This window comes from Ranitomeya variabilis, chromosome 4 (assembly GCF_051348905.1).
Source record: "Ranitomeya variabilis isolate aRanVar5 chromosome 4, aRanVar5.hap1, whole genome shotgun sequence".
Lineage (NCBI taxonomy): Eukaryota > Metazoa > Chordata > Amphibia > Anura > Dendrobatidae > Ranitomeya > Ranitomeya variabilis.
The window spans coordinates 588,052,562-588,074,066 of NC_135235.1; the positions used below are offsets into that span (position 1 = coordinate 588,052,562).

At 43.3% G+C, this 21,505-nt stretch overlaps 1 protein-coding gene across 1 annotated transcript in view; it reads left to right on the forward strand.

The window, feature by feature from the left end:
• Nucleotides 1–21,505, forward strand: part of BMP7 (bone morphogenetic protein 7) — a 150,292-nt gene that overhangs the window by 113,956 nt on the left and 14,831 nt on the right. The window contains exons 4-5 of the mRNA XM_077253139.1: nucleotides 5,420–5,617; nucleotides 5,796–5,872. Coding sequence (XP_077109254.1) covers nucleotides 5,420–5,617; nucleotides 5,796–5,872 — 275 coding nt within the window. The remainder of the gene's footprint in view (nucleotides 1–5,419; nucleotides 5,618–5,795; nucleotides 5,873–21,505) is intronic.

The window sequence follows — 21,505 nt, forward strand, 5'->3', positions numbered from 1 at the left end:
AACATCCGAACCCTCACCCTGGTTTATAACTCCGGCCCCATTTCTCCTGATCAATTACACTGGTCAACAGCATTTTTGGTGCCAAAGATATTTCATCGAATTTAGGGTATTTTTGGGGTGCTGATTCTGAATATGTCATCAGTTTTGCCAGATTGGCTCAAGTTTTTGAGATTTTTGGTATCTTATTTATAGCACTTGTTGGTAAATGCGACGCATCATCTCATTAATTTCTTTGGATTAGTACTTGAACTGAGCAGTTCTCAATATAGTTTTGTGTTAATTAGTGTTCTAAAAGTTTGTTCATAGCTTGATTTTTGCACTAACTTTATGTTGTTGTCTGTTTTCCAGTGAAAAGCATGAACTCATCAAGAAGAAGTTGTCTTAACGATCCAGACTCATTCTGTTACATTTGTGGTGAATACACACTGCCAAAACATAGAAGAAACATAACAGACTTCGTAAAAAAAAGTGTATTTTGCCTATTTTGGGGTTATGCTTGGGGACCAAGACAAGTTTTGGGCACCACACATAGTGTGCAAAGCATGTATCGAATTATTACGAAAATGGAGCAAAGGACAAAGAAAAAGCTTCAAATTTGGTGTTCCAATGGTGTGGAGAGAGCCAAAAAATCATCATGATGACTGTTATTTATGGTAAACACAGGTACAGGCACATCTTCACAATGAGGGACAGGCCTTCTTGCAGATTCCATGTTACTCCCATTTTCGTTTCTTATGCTTATTGAATCCTTGCACTTGCACTGCACAGAAATAACAGTCATCATGATGATTTTTTGGCTCTCTCCACACCATTGGAACACCAAATTTGAAGCTTTTTCTTTGTCCTTTGCTCCATTTTCGTAATAATTCGATACATGCTTTGCACACTATGTGTGGTGCCCAAAACTTGTCTTGGTCCCCAAGCATAACCCCAAAATAGGCAAAATACACTTTTTTTACGAAGTCTGTTATGTTTCTTCTATGTTTTGGCAGTGTGTATTCACCACAAATGTAACAGAATGAGTCTGGATTGTTAAGACAACTTCTTCTTGATGAGTTCATGCTTTTCACTGGAAAACAGACAACAACATAAAGTTAGTGCAAAAATCAAGCTATGAACAAACTTTTAGAACACTAATTAACACAAAACTATATTGAGAACTGCTCAGTTCAAGTACTAATCCAAAGAAATTAATGAGATGATGCGTTGCATTTACCAACAAGTGCTATAAATAAGATACCAAAAATGTCAAAAACTTGAGCCAATCTGGCAAAACTGATAGCATATTCAGAATCAGCACCCCAAAAATACCCCAAATTCATTAAAATATTTTGGACACCAGAAAATTATTTTTTTTTTGTTGACCTGTGTAATCATTGATACCAATGCCCCTGTTGTATAACATCTGGCCCCCCTGGTATATAATATACAGCCCCTCATCATACTGTCTGTCTTTACTAATGTGTCAGAATGGCTGGTGGTACAGACTTCCCTGTTACCAGCCCGGTCTTATCATAGGAGCCACCGGTGCAACAAGCCAGATAATGACTTTTTCTTTTGTCCTAAATATTCCCCCATCATCTGTGAGTGATATTATTGAGAAGCAAAAGAAACAGCAGTGACTCAGCCAGAAAGTGGAGACCCCATAATGTTACAGAGCAGGGTCACCGAGTGCTGAGGAGAAGAGGACAGAAAAGTCACCAACACTCTGCTGACTCCATAACTGACAACTTCCTCTCATATTAACCTCAGCACAAACACTGCGCCCCGCTGGAAGCTTCATGACCAAGCAGCTGAGTGCAACTTTACATCACCAAGCACAATGCCAAGTGTCAGATGGAGTGGTGTTAAGCAGCCGCATCCAAACACTGGAGCAATGGAAACGTGTTCTGTGCAGTGATGGATCATACTTCTCAATCTGGCATCTAATGGATGAGTCTGGGTTTAGAGAATGCCAGGAGCCTTACCTGCTTGACTGCATTGTGCCAGCTGTAGTTTGGTGGAGGATGGATGTGTAACACCCCAGGTTCCTGGTTGTTACAGTGGCATTGCTTTCCTCACGGGAAGAGTGATGTCATGCTTGGAAGCGAGGAAGGATTCCTTTTATCAGGTATTCACAAACATGCAACATGTTCTTACTCCAGGCCAGAAGGGGGAGCTCTGATCCAGCTTGTGGGTGGCTCCCCTATATATATTCTGGCTGGAGGGGAAGTTAGTGAGTAATCTGTCACAGAGGTGTGAGGAGGGAGGAAGCAGACAGAAGAGAATCAGGAAGACAGAGGGAGGAAAAGAGGCACAGGAGAGTGAAGAGCTGGAGAGAAACTGCGACTGGGCTTCCTCCACACTGAGCGCAGATACTGGTAGCAGGAAGACCGAGGTTGTGGGTGTAACTCTATGCCCCACGACAGAAACCGGCGGACAGCAGATTGCAAGTTACCTGTCCACCAATAATACCTGAAGGACACAGTAGCAGACAGAGCTCGGGTCGTGCTAGAGATGCTGTAAAAAGGCTCAAGCTACCTGTCATACGGGTAGTGTCCTACCAACAAGGGGGACAGAGAGAAAATGTGAGGACCTTGTGTGAGGCCTAAGGCAGCAAGGGACTGCTACACCACAGTGCTAGAGGGAAGGCTTCCAACCCCAACTGGTAAAGGAGATTCCAGATTCGCTTCCAAGCTGGCCGGACCTTACTTGTATCTGTGATCTGGTATCCTGGACTGTGGCTGCCTGAATTCATCAGTAAACCAGGTGTAGAGACTGCAACCCTGTGTCCTCCGTCTATTCCCGGCACCACACCATCCTTGCCCAACACGTCGGGAGCCCTGGGGATCCAGCTTCACCTGTGGGAAGCCATACCATCCCTGCTACCACAACATCACTCCAGAGGACCCCTTTAAGCAGCGTCGGTCACCCGTGACCGAGTACCACAGGTGGCGTCACAAACCTTTATTATTTCAGAAACCCCTTTAAAGACCGTCCCTTTTACTTGGGCGCCCAGGGCCATGGACCAGGTCAACACATCACTTTAAGTACCGGACCCCGTACCGAGTACCCCACGGCCCTGGCTGGCGTTCCAGATGATGCTATGGGGGTGTTTTTCAATGGTCGGCCTCAGTCCCTTAGTTTCAGTGAAGGAAATTCTGCAGCATATAAAAGACATTTTGGACAATTTTATGCTTCCAAGTTTGTGGGCGCAGTTTCAGGGGAAGGCTCTTTTCTGTTCCCCATGACTGTGCTCCAGTGCACAAGATCCATAAAAACATGGTTGGGGGAATTCACACAAAGCCCTGATCTCGACCCCATCCAACACCTTTGGGATGACATAGAATGGAGATTGTGAGCCCGACCGTCTCCTCCATCAGGGTCTAACTTCACAAATGCTCTTCTGGATGAAATAGCAACAATTATTACAGAAAACTTTGAAATCTTAAAGAAATTATTTCTAGAAGAGAGGAGCTGTTATAGCTGTACATGGGGACCAACTTCATATTAATGGCTATGGATGTAGAATGGAATATCATAAAAGCTCTTGTACGTGCAATGTTGGGGGGCACAATACTTTTATCTATGCAGTGTATCTATCTATTTCTCATTTCTATCTATCTATCTACAGATGTGCTTAAAAGTTTACATACCCCAGCATGATTCTAGCTTTCTTGGCCTTTTTTCAGAGAATATGAATGATAACACTAAAACTTTTTCTCCACTCATGGTTGGTGGTTGGGTGAATACATTTATTGTCAAACTACTGTGTTTTCTCTTTTTAAATCATAATGACAACCCAAAACATCCAAATGACCCTGATCAAAAGTTCACACACCCTGGTGATTTTTCCTAAAAACATGCACAGAAGTTGACACAAATGGGTTTGAATGGCTACTAAAGGTAACATCCTCACCTGTGACCTGTTTGCTTATAATCAGTGTGTGTGCATAAAAGCTGAGTGAGTTTCTGGGATTTAGACAGACTCTTGCATCTTTCATCCAACCACTGACATTTCTGGATTGTGAGTCATGGGGAAATCAAAAGAATTGTCAATGGATTTCCGGGAAAGGTGAGTGATCTGTATAAAACAGGAAAGGGTACAGAAAGATATCCAATGAATTGATGATAATGCCAGTCAGTAGCGTTCAAACTGTGATTAACAAATGGAAAATCAGGGGCTCTGTAAAAACAAAACTACGGTCAGGGAGACCAACAAAAATGTTATCCACAACTGCCAGGGAAATCGTTCGGGATGCAAAGAAAAACCCACAAATAACATCAGCTGAAATACTGGACTCTCTGAAAACTAGCGGTGTGGCTGTTTCAAGATGCACAATAAGAAGGCACTTGATGAAAACTGGGCTGCATTGTCGAATCGCCAGAAGAAAGCCATTACTGTGCAAATGCCACAAAGTATCTCGCCTACAATACACAAAACAGCAGAGACAAGCCTCAAAACTTCTGGAACAAGGTAATTTGGAGTGAGACCAAAATTGAATTTTTTGGCCACAACTATAAAAGTTACATTTGGAGAGAGGTCAGCAAGGCCAGTGATGAAAGGAACACCATTTCTACTGTAAAGCATGGAGGTGGATCGCTGATGTTTTGGGGATGTGTGAGCTACAAAAGCACAGGAAACTTGGTCAAAGTTGAAGGAATGATGAATGCAGCACATTATCCGCAAATACTGCAGGCAAATTTGCACTCATCAGCCCGGAAGCTGTGCATGAGACGTGCTTACTTGGATGTTCCAACATGACAACGATCCAAAACACAAAGCCAAGTCGATCTGTCATTGGCTACAGCAGAACACAGTGAAGGTTGTGGGGTGGCCAGCTCAGCCTCCTGACCTCAGTATCATTGAGCCATTCTGGGGAGATCTCAAGCACGCAGTTCATGATAGACAGCCCAAGAATTTACAGGAACTGGAGGATTTTTGCCAAGAACAGTGGGCAGTTCTACCATCTGAGAAAATAAAGAACCTCATCCACAACTACCACAAAAGACTTCATGCTGTCATTGATGTTAGAGGGGGCAATACACGGTATTAAGAAATGAGGTATGTGAACTTTTGATCAGGGTCATTTGGCTGTTTTGGGTTGTCATTATGATTTAAAAAGAAAAAACACAATAATTTGAGAACAAATGGCATCACCCAACCACTAACCATGAGTGGAGAAAAAGTTTTGGTGTCATCATTCATATTCTCTGAAAAAAAACCAAGAAAGCAAAAATTCTGCCGGGGTATGTAAACTTTTGAGCACAACTAAATCTATCTCATATCTATCTATCTATCTATCTATCTATCTATCTATCTATCTATCTATCTATCTATCTATTCTATCTCATATCTATCTATCTAATATCTATCTGTCTATTATCTATCTATCATCTACTGTATCTATCTTGTAAAATATGCATTTTTGTATGTTAGGTCAGAGCATCAACCCCAAACTAGCCGGTTTGGTTGGGACTAATGGACCTCACAACAAGCAGCCGTTCATGGTGGCCTTCTTTAAAGCTACAGAGATTCATCTGCGAAGCATCCGATCAACAGGTGGGAAGCAGCGCAACCAAAACAGATCCAAAGGACCAAAGAACCAGGAGGCACTGCGGGTGGCAAATATAGCAGGTACGTACAGTGCTTTGGTCACTGTGGACATCCTCCTGATCAAAGGGTTAGAAAACATTTCATCTCCTGCAGGAGAGAGAGAATAATCGTTGGATGGATTGGATTTGCCGATTTAGCAGATCAGAAGCATCAATCCTACCTAAAATCACCTTTCTGTATTTTTTCTCAATTTTTACAGAGAACACAAGCACAGATCAGAAGCAGGCCTGCAAGAAGCATGAGTTATATGTCAGTTTTCGGGACCTGGGATGGCAGGTAAAATCATTTTCATGTTTGCTCATTTTTGGGGGCTTATTGGCAAAGACCTCATTAAAATCTGATCTGCCTATTGCAGCACTGGGCCCTTTCAATCACGGAGAGGCTTGTTTGACCATCAGTCTATTCATGCTCCTTCCTGGTTGTGGGCCAGTAAAAAGGGGGCCAGGAGCCTTTCATTCTGCCTGTCGCCACAGCTGTCAGACTCCCACCGATCTAGCATTTATTTATTGCCTATCAGTGGACGATAAATGCTTCCAGCTGGAATGCCCCTTTAACAAGGCAGAACATTTTTAGGAAGACCATTACTTAGCATCCAGTCTGCTAAATGACAGACCACTCCAATTTATAGCCAGTGTAGAATAAATAATTTATTGGGCTGTAGTCTGGGCCTTTCCACGCCATGTTAGGGCCAAATGGTGATATCTGTCATTCTGTGCAGATGCAGGAGGGTCAAGTGACTTACATTTCGCGGACACATTTAAAAAGTTGTTCTCGTCTGCATAGATGGATATTGTGAGATAGTTCTAGTAAATACAGTTTGACAAAGTGGAGTTTATCATGATGTGTGGGCTGCAAACACGGAAAGGATGGGTTCCAGACAGTGTAAGTGAAAGAGATGTGGACAATAACTGCCACATTCCTTTCCCTGAAGACACCTATAGCATCATGTAGATAATGTTGTGCATTGTTTATATATATATATATATATATATATATATATATATATATATATATATATATATTCTAATTGTCTAAGGGTTTTTCTCTGTCTGTCTGTCTTTCTGTCTGTCTGTCTGTCTGTCCTGGAAATCCCGCGTCTCTGATTGGTCGAGGCCGCCAGGCCTCGACCAATCAGCGACGGGCACAGTATCGACGTAGATGTCATAATGGTTGCCATGGCGACGATGATGTCATAAAGGTTGCCTCGACCAATCAGCGACGGGCACAGTCTGCCGCGAATTCTGGAATCATCATTGTCCATATACTACGGGGACATGCATATTCTAGAATACCCGATGCATTAGAATCGGGCCACAGTCTAGTATATATATATATATATATATATATATATATATATATATATATATATATATAGTGCTTAAAAGTTTGGTTTGGGCATCAAAATTAGTGTTATTGTGAACATTTCAGCAAGTTGAGGATGAAATGATCTCTAAAAGGCCTAAAGTTAAAGATGACACATTTCCTTTGTATTTTAGGCAAAGAAAAAATATATATTGTCATTTTTCACATTTTAAAAATTCCAAAAAGGAAAATGGGCCAATGCCAAAGTTTGGCTACCCTTGGAGATTTGTGTACTCAACTTTGACAAAGGTTTCAGACTTTAGTTAGTCTGTTAAGGTTATGGCTTGTTCACCATCATCATTACAAAAGGCCAGGTGATGCAAATTTCCGAGCTTTGTAAAAAGCCTCCTATAACCTTGTACCAAAAAACAGCAGCCATGGGTTCTTCTGAGCATCTGCCTAGCACTCTGAAAATGAAAATGGTGGAGGCCTGTCCATAAAGCAGGAGAAGGCTATAAGAAGATAGCAAAGCGTTTTCAAGAAGCCCTTTCCTCATTTCGAAATGTAATTAAGAAATGGCAGTTAACAGGAACAGTGGAGGTCAAGATAAGAGCTGGAAGACCAAGCAAAATTTCAGTGAGAGCTGATTGTAGGATTGCCAGAGAGGCAAATCAAATCCCCCATTTGACTGCAAAAGACCTTCAGAAAGGTTTAGCAGACTCTGGAGTTGTGGTACATTGTTCTACCGTTCAGAGACACCTGTACAAATATGGCTTTCATTAGAAGAAAACCTCACCTGCGTCCTCACCATAAAATTCAGCATCAGCAGTATGTGAAAGAACATCTAAACAAGCCTGACGCATTTTGGAAACAAGTTCTGTGGACTGGTGGACTGCTGTGGTGAAAATGGAAGTCTTTGGCCACAATGATCAAAGGTACAGTATGTGTGGAGAAAAAAGGGCACAGAATTTTTGAAAAAGAAAATTTAGCTAACCATTAAGCATGGGGGTGGATCAATCATGCTTTTGAGTTGTGCTATAGCCAATGGCACAGAGAACATTTCAAAGGTAGAGGGAAGAATGGATTCATTTAAATTTCAACACATTCATGATGCAAACATAACACCATCTGTAAAAAAGCTGAAAGGTTGAAAAGAGAATGGCTTCTACAATTGGATAATGATCCTAAACACACATCAAAATCCATAAAAGGCAAAATCAAAAGGCTTCAGCTGAAAGTTTTACAATGGCCCTCACAGTCCCCTGATCTGAACATCATTGAAAACCTGTGGCTAGACCTCAAAATAGCAGTGCATGCAAAACGTCCCAGGAATCTCAAAGAACTGGAAGAATTTTCCAATGAAGAATGGATGAAAATCCCTCCAACAAGAATCGAAAGACTCTTGGCTGGCTGCAAAAAGCATTTACAAACTGTGATACCTCTTCAAAAGGGGTGCTACTAGGTACTAACCATGCAAGGTGCCCCAAACATTTGCATCGGCCCATTTCCCTTTTGGTAATTTTTAAAATAAAAAAGATGAAAAAAAAAAATAAAAAAAAAAATAAATAAATATATATATATATATATATATATATATATATATACACGGCTCAAAAAGATAAAGGGAGCACTAAAATCCCACATCCTAGAAATCACTGAATGAAATATTCCAGTTGCAAATCTTTATTCATTACATATTGGAATGTGTTAAGAACAATAAACCCTAAAAATGCTGAATGTAAATCACAACTAATATCCCATGGAGGTCTAGAGTTGGAATGATGCTTAAAATCAAGGTGGAAAATCAAATTGCAGGCTGATCCAACTTCAGTGGAAATGCCTCAAGACAAGGAAATGATGCTTAGTAGTGTGTGTGGCCTTCCCGTGCCTGTATGACTTCCCTACAACACCTGGGCATGCTCCTGATGAGGTGGTGGATGTTATCCTGAGGGATCTCCTCCGAGACCTTCATTAACCCCTTCAAGATCGCAGCTCTTTTTTTGTTTTTGTGTTTTCGTTTTAAGCTCCCCTCCTTCCCAGAGCCATAACTTTTTTATTTTTCCGTCAATATGGCCATGTGAGGGCTTGTTTTTTGTGGGACGAGTTGTACTTTTGGTGAGATTGCAAAAAAATGCAATCCCACACATGATTTTTGTTTAGCTTTTTTGCTAGGTTCAATAAATGCTAAAACTGACCTGCCATTGTGATTCTCCAGGTCATTACGAGTTGATAGACACCAAACATGTCTAGGTTCTTTTTTATCTAAGTGGTGAAAAAAATTCCAAACTTCGCTAACAAAAAAAAAATTGTGCAATTTTCCGATACCCGTAGCGTCTCCATTTTTCGTGATCTGGGGTTGGGTGAGGGCTTATTTTTTGCATGCTGAGCTGACGTCTTTAATTATATCATTTTGATGCAGATATGTTCTTTTGATCGCCCGTTATTGCATTTTAATGCAATGTCGCAGCGACCAATTCTGGAGTTTTGAATTTTTTTCTCGCTACGACGTTTAGCGATCAGGTTAATCCTTTTATTATCGATAGATCGGCCGATTCTGTACACGGCGATACCAAATATGTGTATGTTTGATTTTTTTTTATTGTTTTATTTTGAATTGGGCGAAAGAAGTGTGATTTAAACTTTTATTTTTTTCATATTTATTATTACTTTTTTTTTACTTTTGCTATGCTTTAATAGCCTCCATGGGAGGCTAGAAGCTGGCACAAATCAATCGGATCAGCGACATAGAAGCGATGCTCAGATCGCTCCTATGTAGTTGAATTCCTGCATTGCTATGAGCGCCGACCACAGGGTGGCGCTCATAGCAATCCAGCATCAACAACCATAGAGGTCTCAAGGAGACCTCGGGTTGTTATGCCGACACATCGCTGACCCCCGATCATGTGACAGGAGTCAGCGATGAGCGCATTTTCGGCCCAATGCCCGGAAGCGCTAGGTAAATGCCGCTGTCAATGTTTGACAGCGGCATTTAACTAGTTAATAGCGGCAGGTAGATCGTGATTCCACTCGCCGCTCTTGCACGCACATGTCAGCTGTAAAAAACAGCTGACATGTCGCGGCTTTGATGTGGGCTCAGCGCCGGAGCCCACATCAAAGGGGGAGACACGACATGCGCTCTACTTGTACGGCGCATGTCGTGTAGGGGTTTAGGGCATCAGTCAACTGCTGGACAGTCTGTGGTGCAATGCGGCGTTGGTGAATGGAATGAGACATGATGTCCCAGATGTGCTCGATTGGATTCAGTGCTGGGGAACGGGCAGGCCAGTCCATAGCATCAATTCCTTCATCATGCAGGAACTGCTGACACACTTCAGCCACATGAGGCCTAGCATTGTCATGCATAAGAAGGAACCCAGGGCCCACTGCACCTGCATATGGTCTCACAATGGGTCTGAGGATGTCATCCTGGTACCTACTGGCAGTCAGGGTACCTCAGGCTAGCACATGGAGGGCTGTGCCGCTCACCAAAGAAAGGCCTCCCCATACAGTTCCTGACTCACTGCCAAACCAGTCATGCTAGAGGATGTTGCAGGCAGCAGAACACTCTCCACGGCATCTCCAGACTCTGTCACGTCTGTCACATGTGTTCAGTGTGAACCTGCTCTCATCTGTGAAGACCCCCGGGGGCGCCAGTGTCGAATCTGCCAATCTTGGTGTTGTCTGGCAAATGGCAATTGCCCTGCATGGTGTTGGGCTGTAAGCGCAACACCCACTTGTAGACATCAGGCCCTGGAGTCTGTTTCTGACAGTTTGAGCAGACACATGGGTGTTAATGGCCTGTTGGAGGTCATTTTGCAAGGCTCTGGCACTGCTCCTCCGTTTCCTCCTTGCACAAAGGAGGAGGTAGCAGTCCTGCTGCTGGGTTGTTGCCCTCCTACGCCCCCCTCCATGTCTCCTGGTGCACTGGCCTGTCTCCTGGTATCTGCTCCATGCTCTGGACACTGTGGTGACAGACACAGCTACCCTTCTTGCCACAGCTTGCATTGATGTGCCATCCTGGTTGAGCTGCACTACCTACGCAACTTCTGTGAGTTGTAGACAACGCCTCATGTTACTGTACAGGACCTCTAGGGGTGAGAGCAATGACAAAATGCAAAAGTGACAAAAACAGCCAAAAAAGGATGAGAACAGAGAAATGGTCTGTGGTCACGCCCTTTAAAACCACTCCTTTATAGGGGTTGTCTTGCTAATTGCCTATTATTTCTAACTGTTGTCTGTTACACTTGCACAACAGCAGGGGAAATTGATTCACAATCAGTGTTGCTTCATAACTCGATGGGTTGATTTCTCAGAAGTATGATTGACCTGTAGTTACATTGTGATGTTTAAGTGTTCCCTTTATTTTTTGAGCTGTATATATATTTTGCCTAAAATGCAAAGGAAATGTGTCATATATAACTTTAGGCTTTTTGGAGATCATTTAATCTTCAACCTGCTTAACTTTTCAGAATAACTGTTATATATATATATATATATATATATATATATATATATATATATACATACTAGATGGTTGCCCGATTCTAACGTATCGGGTATTCTAGAATATGCATGTCCACGTAGTATATTGCCCAGCCCATGTAGCATATTGCCCAGCCCACGTAGTATATTGCCCAGCCCACGTAGTATATTGCCCAGCCACGTAGTATAGTGCCCAGCCACGTAGTATATTGCACAGTGACGTAGTATATTGCCCAGTAACGTAGTATATTGCCCAGTGACGTAGTATATTGCCCAGTGACGTAGTATACAGCACAGAGCCACGTAGTATATTGCACAGCGACGTAGTATACAGCACAGAGCCACGTAGTATATTGCCCAGCCACGTAGTTTATTGGCCAGTCACGTAGTATATTGCCCAGCTATGTAGTATATTGCCCAGCCACGTATGTCACAGGTTAAAAAATAAAAAATAAACATATACTCACCTTCCGAGGGCCCCTTGTAGTTCTGTCGCCACCTTCTCGCGCAGGCACGCAGGACCTGTGATGACGTCGCGGTCACATGACTGTATCACGGTCACGTGACCGTGACGTCACGGCAGGTCCTTCTCGTGCAGGCGTGCAGGACCTGTGATGACGTCGCGGTCACATGACCGTGTCGCGGTCACATGAACGTGACGTCACGGCAGGACCTGTGATGACGTCGCAGGTCCTTCTCGCAGACCATCCTTGCCACTGGAGCGTTGCGAGGAGCTGGAAAGGTGAGTATATAATGATTTTTTATTTTTTTAATTTTTTTTAACATTAGATGTTTTTATTATTGATGCTGCATAGGCAGCATCAATAGTAAAAACTTGGTCAAACAGGGTTAATAGCGGCATTAACCCTGTTTGAGTGGTGACTGCGGGGAGTATGGAGCGGGCGCCGGGCACTGACTGCAGGGGAGTAGGGAGGGACTAATTGGACTGTGGCCGTCGCTGATTGGTGGCGGCAGCCATGACAGGCAGCTGGCGAGACCAATCAGCGACGTGGGATTCCATGACAGACAGAGGCCGCAACCAATGAATATCTGTGACAGACAGACAGAAGGAAAGACAGACAGACGGAAGTGACCGTTAGACAATTATATAGTAGATACTACTGTTCAAAAGTTTAGGGTCACCCGGACAATATTGTGTTTTCCATGAAAACTCATACTTTTATTAATCAAATGAGTTGCGAAATGAATTTAAAATCTAGTCCAGACATTGACAAGGTTCGAAAAAAAGATTTTTACTTGAAATAATAATTTTCTCCTTCAAACTTTGCTTTCGTCAAAGAATGCTCCCTTTGCAGCAATTACAGTATTGCAGACATTTGGCATTCTAGCAGTTAATTTGCTGAGGTAATCTGGAGAACTTCACCCCATGCTTCCAGACGTCCCTCCCACAAGTTGGTTTGGCTGATGGGCACTTTTTGTGTACCATACGGTCAAGCTGCATCCACAACAGCTCAATGGGGTTGAGATCTGGTGACTGCGCTGACCACTCCATTACAGATAGAATACCAGCTGCCTGCTTCTTCCCTAAATAGTTCTTGCATAATTTGGAGGTGTGCTTTGGGTCATTGTCCTGTTGTAGGATGAAATTGGCTCCAATCAAGCGCTGTCCACATGGTATAACATGGCATTGCAAAATAGAGTGATAGCCTTCCTTATTCAAAATCCCTTTTACCTTGTATAAATCTCCCACTTTACCAGCACCAAAGCAACCCCAGACCATCACATTACCTCCACCATTCTTGACAGATGGCATTAGGCACTCTTCAATTGTTCTGTGTCTCACAAATGTTCTTCTGTGTGATCCAAACACCTCAAACCTGGATTCGTCTGTCCATATCACATTTTCCAATCTTCCTCTGTCCAATGTCTGTGTTCTTTTGCCCATATTAATCTTTTCCTTTTATTAGCCTGTCTCAGATATGGGTTTTTCTTTGCCACTCTGCCCTAAAGGCCAGCATCCCGGAGTCACCTCTTCACTGTAGACGTTGACACTGGCGTTTTACGTGTACTATTTAATGAAGCTGCCAGTTGAGGACCTGTGAGGCATCGATTTCTCAATCTACAGACTTTAATGTACTTGTCTTGTTGCTCAGTTGTGCAGCGAGGCCTCTCTCTACTCTGGTTAGAGCCTGCTTGTGCTCTCCTCTGAAGGGACACACCGTTGTAGGAAATCTTCAGTTTCTTAGCAATTTCTTGCTTGGAATAGCCTTCATTTTAAAGAATAAGAATAGACTGTTGAATTTCACATGAAAGTTCTTTCTTTCTGGCCATTTTGAGAGTTTAATGGAACCAACAAATGTAATGCTCAGATTCTCAACTAGCTCAAAGGAAGGTCAGGTGTATAGGTTCTCTAATCAGCCAAACTGTTTTCAGCTGTGCTAACATACTTGCACAAGGGTTTTCAAGGGTATTCTAACCATCCATTAGCCTTCTTACACAGTTAGCAACCACAAAGTACCATAAGAACACTGGAGTGATGGTTGTTGGAAATGGGCCTCTATACACCTATGAAGATATTGCATTACAAACCAGACGTTTGCAGCTAGAATAGTCATTTACCACATTAACAATGTATAGAGTGTATTTCTGAATCATTTAATGCTAGCTTCATTGGAAAAAACTGTGCTCTTCTTTCAAAAATAAGGACATTTCTTACTGACTCTAAACTTTTGAACGATAGTGTGTGTATATATATATATATATATATATATATATATATATATATATATATATATATATATATATATATATACTGTATATATACATACAGCACAGACCAAAAGTTTGGACACACCTTCTCATTTAATGATTTTTCGGTATTTTCATGACTATGAAGATTGTACATTAACACTGAAGGCATTAAAACTATGAATTAACACATGTGGAATTATATACTTAACAAGAAAGTGTGAAACAACTGAAAATTTGCCTTATATTATAGGTTCTTCAAAGTAGCCACTTTTTGCTTTGATGACTGCTTTGCACACTCTTGGCATTCTCTTGATGAGCTTCAAGAGGTAGTCACCGGGAATGGTTTTCACTTCCCAGGTGTGCCTTGTCAGGTTTAATAAGTGGGATTTCTTGCCTTATAAATGGGGTTGGGACAATCAGTTGTGTTGTGCAGAAGTCTGGTGGATACACAGCTGACAGTCCTACTGAATAGACTGTTTGAGTTTGTATTATGACAAGAAAAAAGCAGCTAAGTAAAGAAAAACGAGTGGCCATCATTACTTTAAGAAATAAAGGTCAGTCAGTCTGAAAATTTGGGAAAACTTTGAAAGTGTCTCCAAGTGCAGTGGCAAAAACCATCAAGCGCTAAAAGAAACTGGCTCACATGAGGACCACTGTCATGATCTCAATGGCAAGAGAACATAGCATAAGCATATATAGGAACTAGCTCTTGGAAGATGGGAACTGAGCTGACCATGAACTAAACCTAACGCACAACTAGCAGTGGCCGGGTAGCATGCCTACGTTGATTCTAGATGCCCAGCCCAGCCGGAGGACTAAATAAAGCTAGCAGAGGAAAATATTAGTCCTAGCTCACCTCTAGAGAAATACCCCGAAAGGAGACAGAGGCCCCCCACATGTATTGGCGGTGAGTTGAGATGAAATAACAAACGTAGTATGAAAATAGGTTTAGCAAATTTGAGGTCCACTTACTACATAGCAGAAGACAGAAAGGACACTTTCATGGTCAGCTGAAAACCCTATCAAAAAACACCATCCAGAAATTACTTTAAAACTCTGGCATTAACTCATAACACCAGAGTGGCAATTCCCGTTCACAAGAGCTTTCCAGACACAGTAACGAAACTACAGCTGTGAACTGGAACAAAATGCAAAAACAAACATGGACAAGAGTCCAACTTATCTAGTAGTTGTCTAGGAGCAGGAACAAGCACAGAGAGGCTTCTGATAACATTGTTGACCGGCAAGCAACTAACAGAGCAGCAAGGTTATATAGCGACTCCCACATCTTGATGGGAACAGGTGAACAGAGAAGATGAAGACACCAGTTCAATTCCACCAGTAGCCACCGGGGGAGCCCAGAATCCAAATTCACAACAGTACCCCCCCCTCAAGGAGGGGGCACCGAACCCTCACCAGAACCACCAGGGCGATCAGGATGAGCCCTATGAAAGGCACGAACCAGATCGGAGGCATGAACATCAGATGCATTCACCCAAGAATTATCCTCCTGGCCGTATCCCTTCCACTTGACCAGATACTGGAGTCTCCGTCTGGAAACACGAGAGTCCAAGATTTTCTCCACAACGTACTCCAACTCACCCTCAACCAACACCGGAGCAGGAGGCTCAACGGAAGGCACAACCGGTACCTCATACCTGCGCAATAATGACCGATGAAAAACGTTATGAATAGAAAAGGATGCAGGGAGGTCCAAACGGAAGGAAACAGGGTTAAGAATCTCCAATATCTTATACGGGCCGATAAACCGAGGCTTAAACTTAGGAGAAGAGACCCTCATAGGGACAAAACGAGAAGACAACCACACCAAATCCCCAACAGAAAGCCGAGGACCAACACGACGGTGGCGGTTGGCAAAAAGCTGAGTCTTCTCCTGGGACAACCTCAAATTGTCCACCACCTGCCCCCAGATCTGATGCAATCTCTCCACCAGAGCATCCACTCCAGGACAATCCGAAGATTCCACCTGACCAGAGGAAAATCGAGGATGAAACCCCGAATTACAGAAAAACGGGGACACCAAAGTGGCAGAGCTGGCCCGATTATTGAGAGCGAACTCCGCCAATGGCAAAAAAGCAACCCAATCATCCTGGTCAGCAGACACAAAACACCTCAGATATGTCTCCAGGGTCTGATTAATCCGCTCGGTCTGGCCATTCGTCTGAGGATGGAAAGCGGACGAAAAAGATAAATCTATGCCCATCCTAGCACAGAATGCCCGCCAAAATCTAGACACGAATTGGGTCCCTCTGTCAGAAACGATATTCTCAGGAATACCATGCAAACGAACAACATTTTGAAAAAACAGAGGAACCAACTCGGAAGAAGAAGGTAACTTGGGCAGAGGAACCAAATGGACCATCTTAGAAAAACGGTCACACACCACCCAGATGACAGACATCTTCTGAGAAACAGGCAGATCTGAAATAAAATCCATCGAGATGTGCGTCCAAGGCCTCTTAGGAATAGGCAAGGGCAACAATAATCCACTAGCCCGAGAACAACAAGGCTTGGCCCGAGCACAAACGTCACAAGACTGCACAAAGCCTCGCACATCTCGTGACAGGGAAGGCCACCAGAAGGACCTTGCCACCAAATCCCTGGTACCAAAAATGCCAGGATGACCTGCCAACGCAGAAGAATGAACCTCAGAGATGACTCTACTGGTCCAATCATCAGGAACAAACAGTTTATCAGGTGGGCAACGATCAGGTCTCTCCGCCTGAAACTCCTGCAAGGCCCGCCGCAGGTCTGGAGAAACGGCTGACAATACCACTCCATCCTTAAGGATACCTGTGGGCTCAGAGTTACCAGGCGAGTCAGGCTCAAAACTCCTAGAAAGGGCATCCGCCTTAACATTCTTAGAACCCGGTAGGTATGACACCACAAAATTAAACCGAGAGAAAAATAATGACCAGCGCGCCTGTCTAGGATTCAGGCGCCTGGCGGTCTCAAGATAAATCAAATTTTTGTGGTCAGTCAATACCACCACCTGATGTCTGGCCCCCTCGAGCCAATGGCGCCACTCCTCAAAAGCCCACTTCATGGCCAAAAGCTCCCGATTCCCAACATCATAATTCCGCTCAGCGGGCGAAAATTTACGGGAAAAGAAGGCACAAGGCCTCATCACGGAGCAGTCAGAACTTTTCTGCGACAACACTGCCCCAGCTCCGATCTCAGAAGCGTCGACCTCAACCTGAAAAGGTAGAGCAACATCAGGCTGACGCAACACAGGGGCAGAGGAAAAACGGCGCTTAAGCTCCCGAAAGGCCTCCACAGCATCAGGGGACCAATCAGCAACATCAGCACCCTTCTTAGTCAAATCGGTCAATGGCTTAGCAATATCCGAAAAACCAGCAATAAATCGACGATAAAAGTTAGCAAAGCCCAAAAATTTCTGAAGACTCTTAAGAGAAGAGGGCTGCGTCCAATCACAAATAGCTTGAACCTTGACAGGATCCATTTCAATGGAAGAGGGGGAAAAAATATATCCCAAAAAGGAAATCCTCTGTACCCCAAAAACACACTTAGAACCCTTCACACACAAAGAATTAGACCGCAAAACCTGAAAAACCCTCCTGACTTGCTGGACATGAGAGTCCCAGTCATCCGAAAAAATCAGAATATCATCCAGATACACAATCATAAATTTATCCAAATAATCGCGAAAAATATCATGCATAAAGGACTGGAAAACTGACGGAGCATTAGAAAGACCAAAAGGCATCACTAAATACTCAAAGTGGCCCTCGGGCGTATTAAATGCGGTTTTCCACTCATCCCCCTGCCTGATTCGCACCAAATTATACGCCCCACGAAGGTCAATCTTAGAGAACCACTTGGCCCCCTTTATGCGAGCAAACAAATCAGTCAGCAACGGCAATGGGTATTGATATTTAACAGTGATTTTATTCAAAAGCCGATAATCAATACATGGTCTCAAAGAGCCGTCTTTTTTTGACACAAAGAAAAAACCGGCTCCTAAGGGAGATGACGATGGACGAATATGTCCCTTTTCCAAGGACTCCTTTATATATTCTCACATAGCAGCATGTTCAGGCACAGACAGATTAAATAAACGACCCTTTGGGTATTTACTACCCGGGATTAAATCTATGGCACAATCGCACTCTCGGTGCGGAGGTAACGAACCAAGCTTGGATTCTTCAAAGACGTCACGATAGTCAGACAGGAACTCAGGAATTTCAGAGGGAATGGATGATGAAATGGAAACCACAGGTACATCCCCATGAGCCCCCTTACATCCCCAGCTCAACACAGACATAGCTCTCCAGTCGAGGACTGGGTTGTGAGATTGCAGCCAAGGCAATCCTAGCACCAAATCATCATGTAGATTATACAGCACCAGAAAGCGAATAATCTCCTGGTGATCCGGATTAATACGCATAGTTACTTGTGTCCAGTATTGTGGTTTATTATTAGCCAATGGGGTGGAGTCAATCCCCTTCAGAGGAATAGAAGTCTCCAAAGGCTCTAAATCATACCCACAGCGTTTGGCAAAGGACCAATCCATAAGACTCAAAGCGGCGCCAGAGTCAACATAGGCGTCCGTGGTAATAGATGACAAAGAGCAAATCAGGGTCACAGATAGAATAAATTTAGACGGTAAGGTGCAAATGGAAACAGATTTACCAAGCTTTTTAGTGCGCTTAGAGCATGCTGATATAACATGAGTAGAATCACCACAATAGAAACACAACCCATTTTTCCGTCTAAAATTCTGCCGCTCGCTTCGGGACAGAATTCTATCACACTGCATACTCTCTGGCGACTTCTCAGTGGACACCGCCAGATGGTGCACTGGTTTGCGCTCCCGCAAACGCCTATCGATCTGAATAGCCATTGTCATGGACTCATTCAGACCCGCAGGCACAGGGAACCCCACCATAACATCCTTAATGGCATCAGAGAGACCCTCTCTGAAAGTCGCCGCCAGGGCGCACTCATTCCACTGAGTAAGCACAGACCATTTACGGAATCTTTGGCAGTAAATTTCCGCTTCATCTTGCCCCTGAGATAGGGACATCAAAGTTTTTTCTGCCTGAAGCTCCAAATGAGGTTCGTCATAAAGCAACCCCAAGGCCAGAAAAAACGCATCCACATTGAGCAACGCAGGATCCCCTGGTGTCAATGAAAAAGCCCAGTCTTGAGGGTCGCCCCGGAGCAAGGAAATCACAATCCTGACCTGCTGTGCAGGGTCTCCGGCAGAGCGAGATTTCAGAGACAAAAATAATTTGCAATTATTTCGAAAATTCTGAAACCCGGATCTATTCCCCGAGAAAAATTCCGGCAAAGGAATTCTCGGCTCAGATACAGGTGCATGACAAACAAAATCTTGCAAATTTTGTACCTTCGTGGCGAGATTATTCAAACCTGCAGTTACACTCTGAAGATCCATTACAAACAGGTGGACACAGAGCCATTCAAGGGTTAAGAGGAGGTAAGAAGCAGCTAGACAGCAATTAAGGGCTAGGCAGCCAAACTCTGAGGGGAAAAAAAAAAAATTTCCCTTCAACACTTCTTTTTCTCCTGCTTCAGCCCAAACAATTAACACTTTGCGGGCCGGTCAAACTGTCATGATCTCAATGGCAAGAGAACATAGCATAAGCATATATAGGAACTAGCTCTTGGAAGATGGGAACTGAGCTGACCATGAACTAAACCTAACGCACAACTAGCAGTGGCCGGGTAGCATGCCTACGTTGATTCTAGATGCCCAGCCCAGCCGGAGGACTAAATAAAGCTAGCAGAGGAAAATATTAGTCCTAGCTCACCTCTAGAGAAATACCCCGAAAGGAGACAGAGGCCCCCCACATGTATTGGCGGTGAGTTGAGATGAAATAACAAACGTAGTATGAAAATAGGTTTAGCAAATTTGAGGTCCACTTACTACATAGCAGAAGACAGAAAGGACACTTTCATGGTCAGCTGAAAACCCTATCAAAAAACACCATCCAGAAATTACTTTAAAACTCTGGCATTAACTCATAACACCAGAGTGGCAATTCCCGTTCACAAGAGCTTTCCAGACACAGTAACGAAACTACAGCTGTGAACTGGAACAAAATGCAAAAACAAACATGGACAAGAGTCCAACTTATCTAGTAGTTGTCTAGGAGCAGGAACAAGCACAGAGAGGCTTCTGATAACATTGTTGACCGGCAAGCAACTAACAGAGCAGCAAGGTTATATAGCGACTCCCACATCTTGATGGGAACAGGTGAACAGAGAAGATGAAGACACCAGTTCAATTCCACCAGTAGCCACCGGGGGAGCCCAGAATCCAAATTCACAACAGACCACCCCAGGAAAGGAAGACCAAGAGTCACCTCTGCTTCTGAGCATAAGTTTATCCGAGTCACCAGCCTCAGAAATCGCAGATTAATAGCAGCTCAGATTAGAGACCAGATCAATGCCACACAGAGTTCTAGCAGCAGACACATCTCTACAACAACTGTTACGAGGAGACTTTGTGTAGCAGGCCTTCATGGTAAAATAGCTGCTAGGAAACCACTGCTAAGGACAGGCAACAAGCAGAAGAGACTTGTTTGGGCTAAAGAACACAAGGAATGCACATTAGAGCAGTGGAAATCTGTGCTTTGGTCTGATGTGTCCAAATTTGAAATCTTTGGTTCCAACCACTGTGTCTTTGTGCGACGCAGAAAAGGTGAACGGATGGACTCTACATGCCTGGTTCCCACCATGAAGCATGGAGGAGGCGGTGTGGGGGTGCTTTGCTGGTGACACTTTTGGGGATTTATTCAAAATTGAAGGCATACTGAACCAGCATGGCTGTCACAGCATCTTGCAGCGGCATGCTATTCCATCCGGTTTGCGTTTAGGCTGTGTAAGGGCTATTTGACTAAGAAGGAGAGTGATGGGGTGCTAAGCCAGATGACCTGGCCTCCACAGTCACCAGACCTGAACCCAATTGAGATGGTTTGGGGTGAGCTGGACCGCAGAGTGAAGGTAAAAGGGCCAACAAGTGCTAAGCATCTCTGGGAACTCCTTCAAGATTGTTGGAAGACCATTCCCGGTAACTACTTCTTGAAGCTCATCAAGAGAATGCCAAGAGTGTGCAAAGTAGTCATCAAAGCAAAAGGTGGGTACTTTGAACAACCTAGAATATATGACATAATTTCAGTTGTTTCACACTTTTTGTTAAGTATATAATTCCACATGTGTTAAATCATAGTAATTGATGCCTTCAGTGTGAATGTACAATTTTCATAGTCATGGAAATACAGAAAAATCTTTAAATGAGAAGGTGTGTCCAAACTTTTGGTCTGTACTGTATATATATATATATATATATATATATATATATATATATATATATATATATATATATATATATATATATATATATAT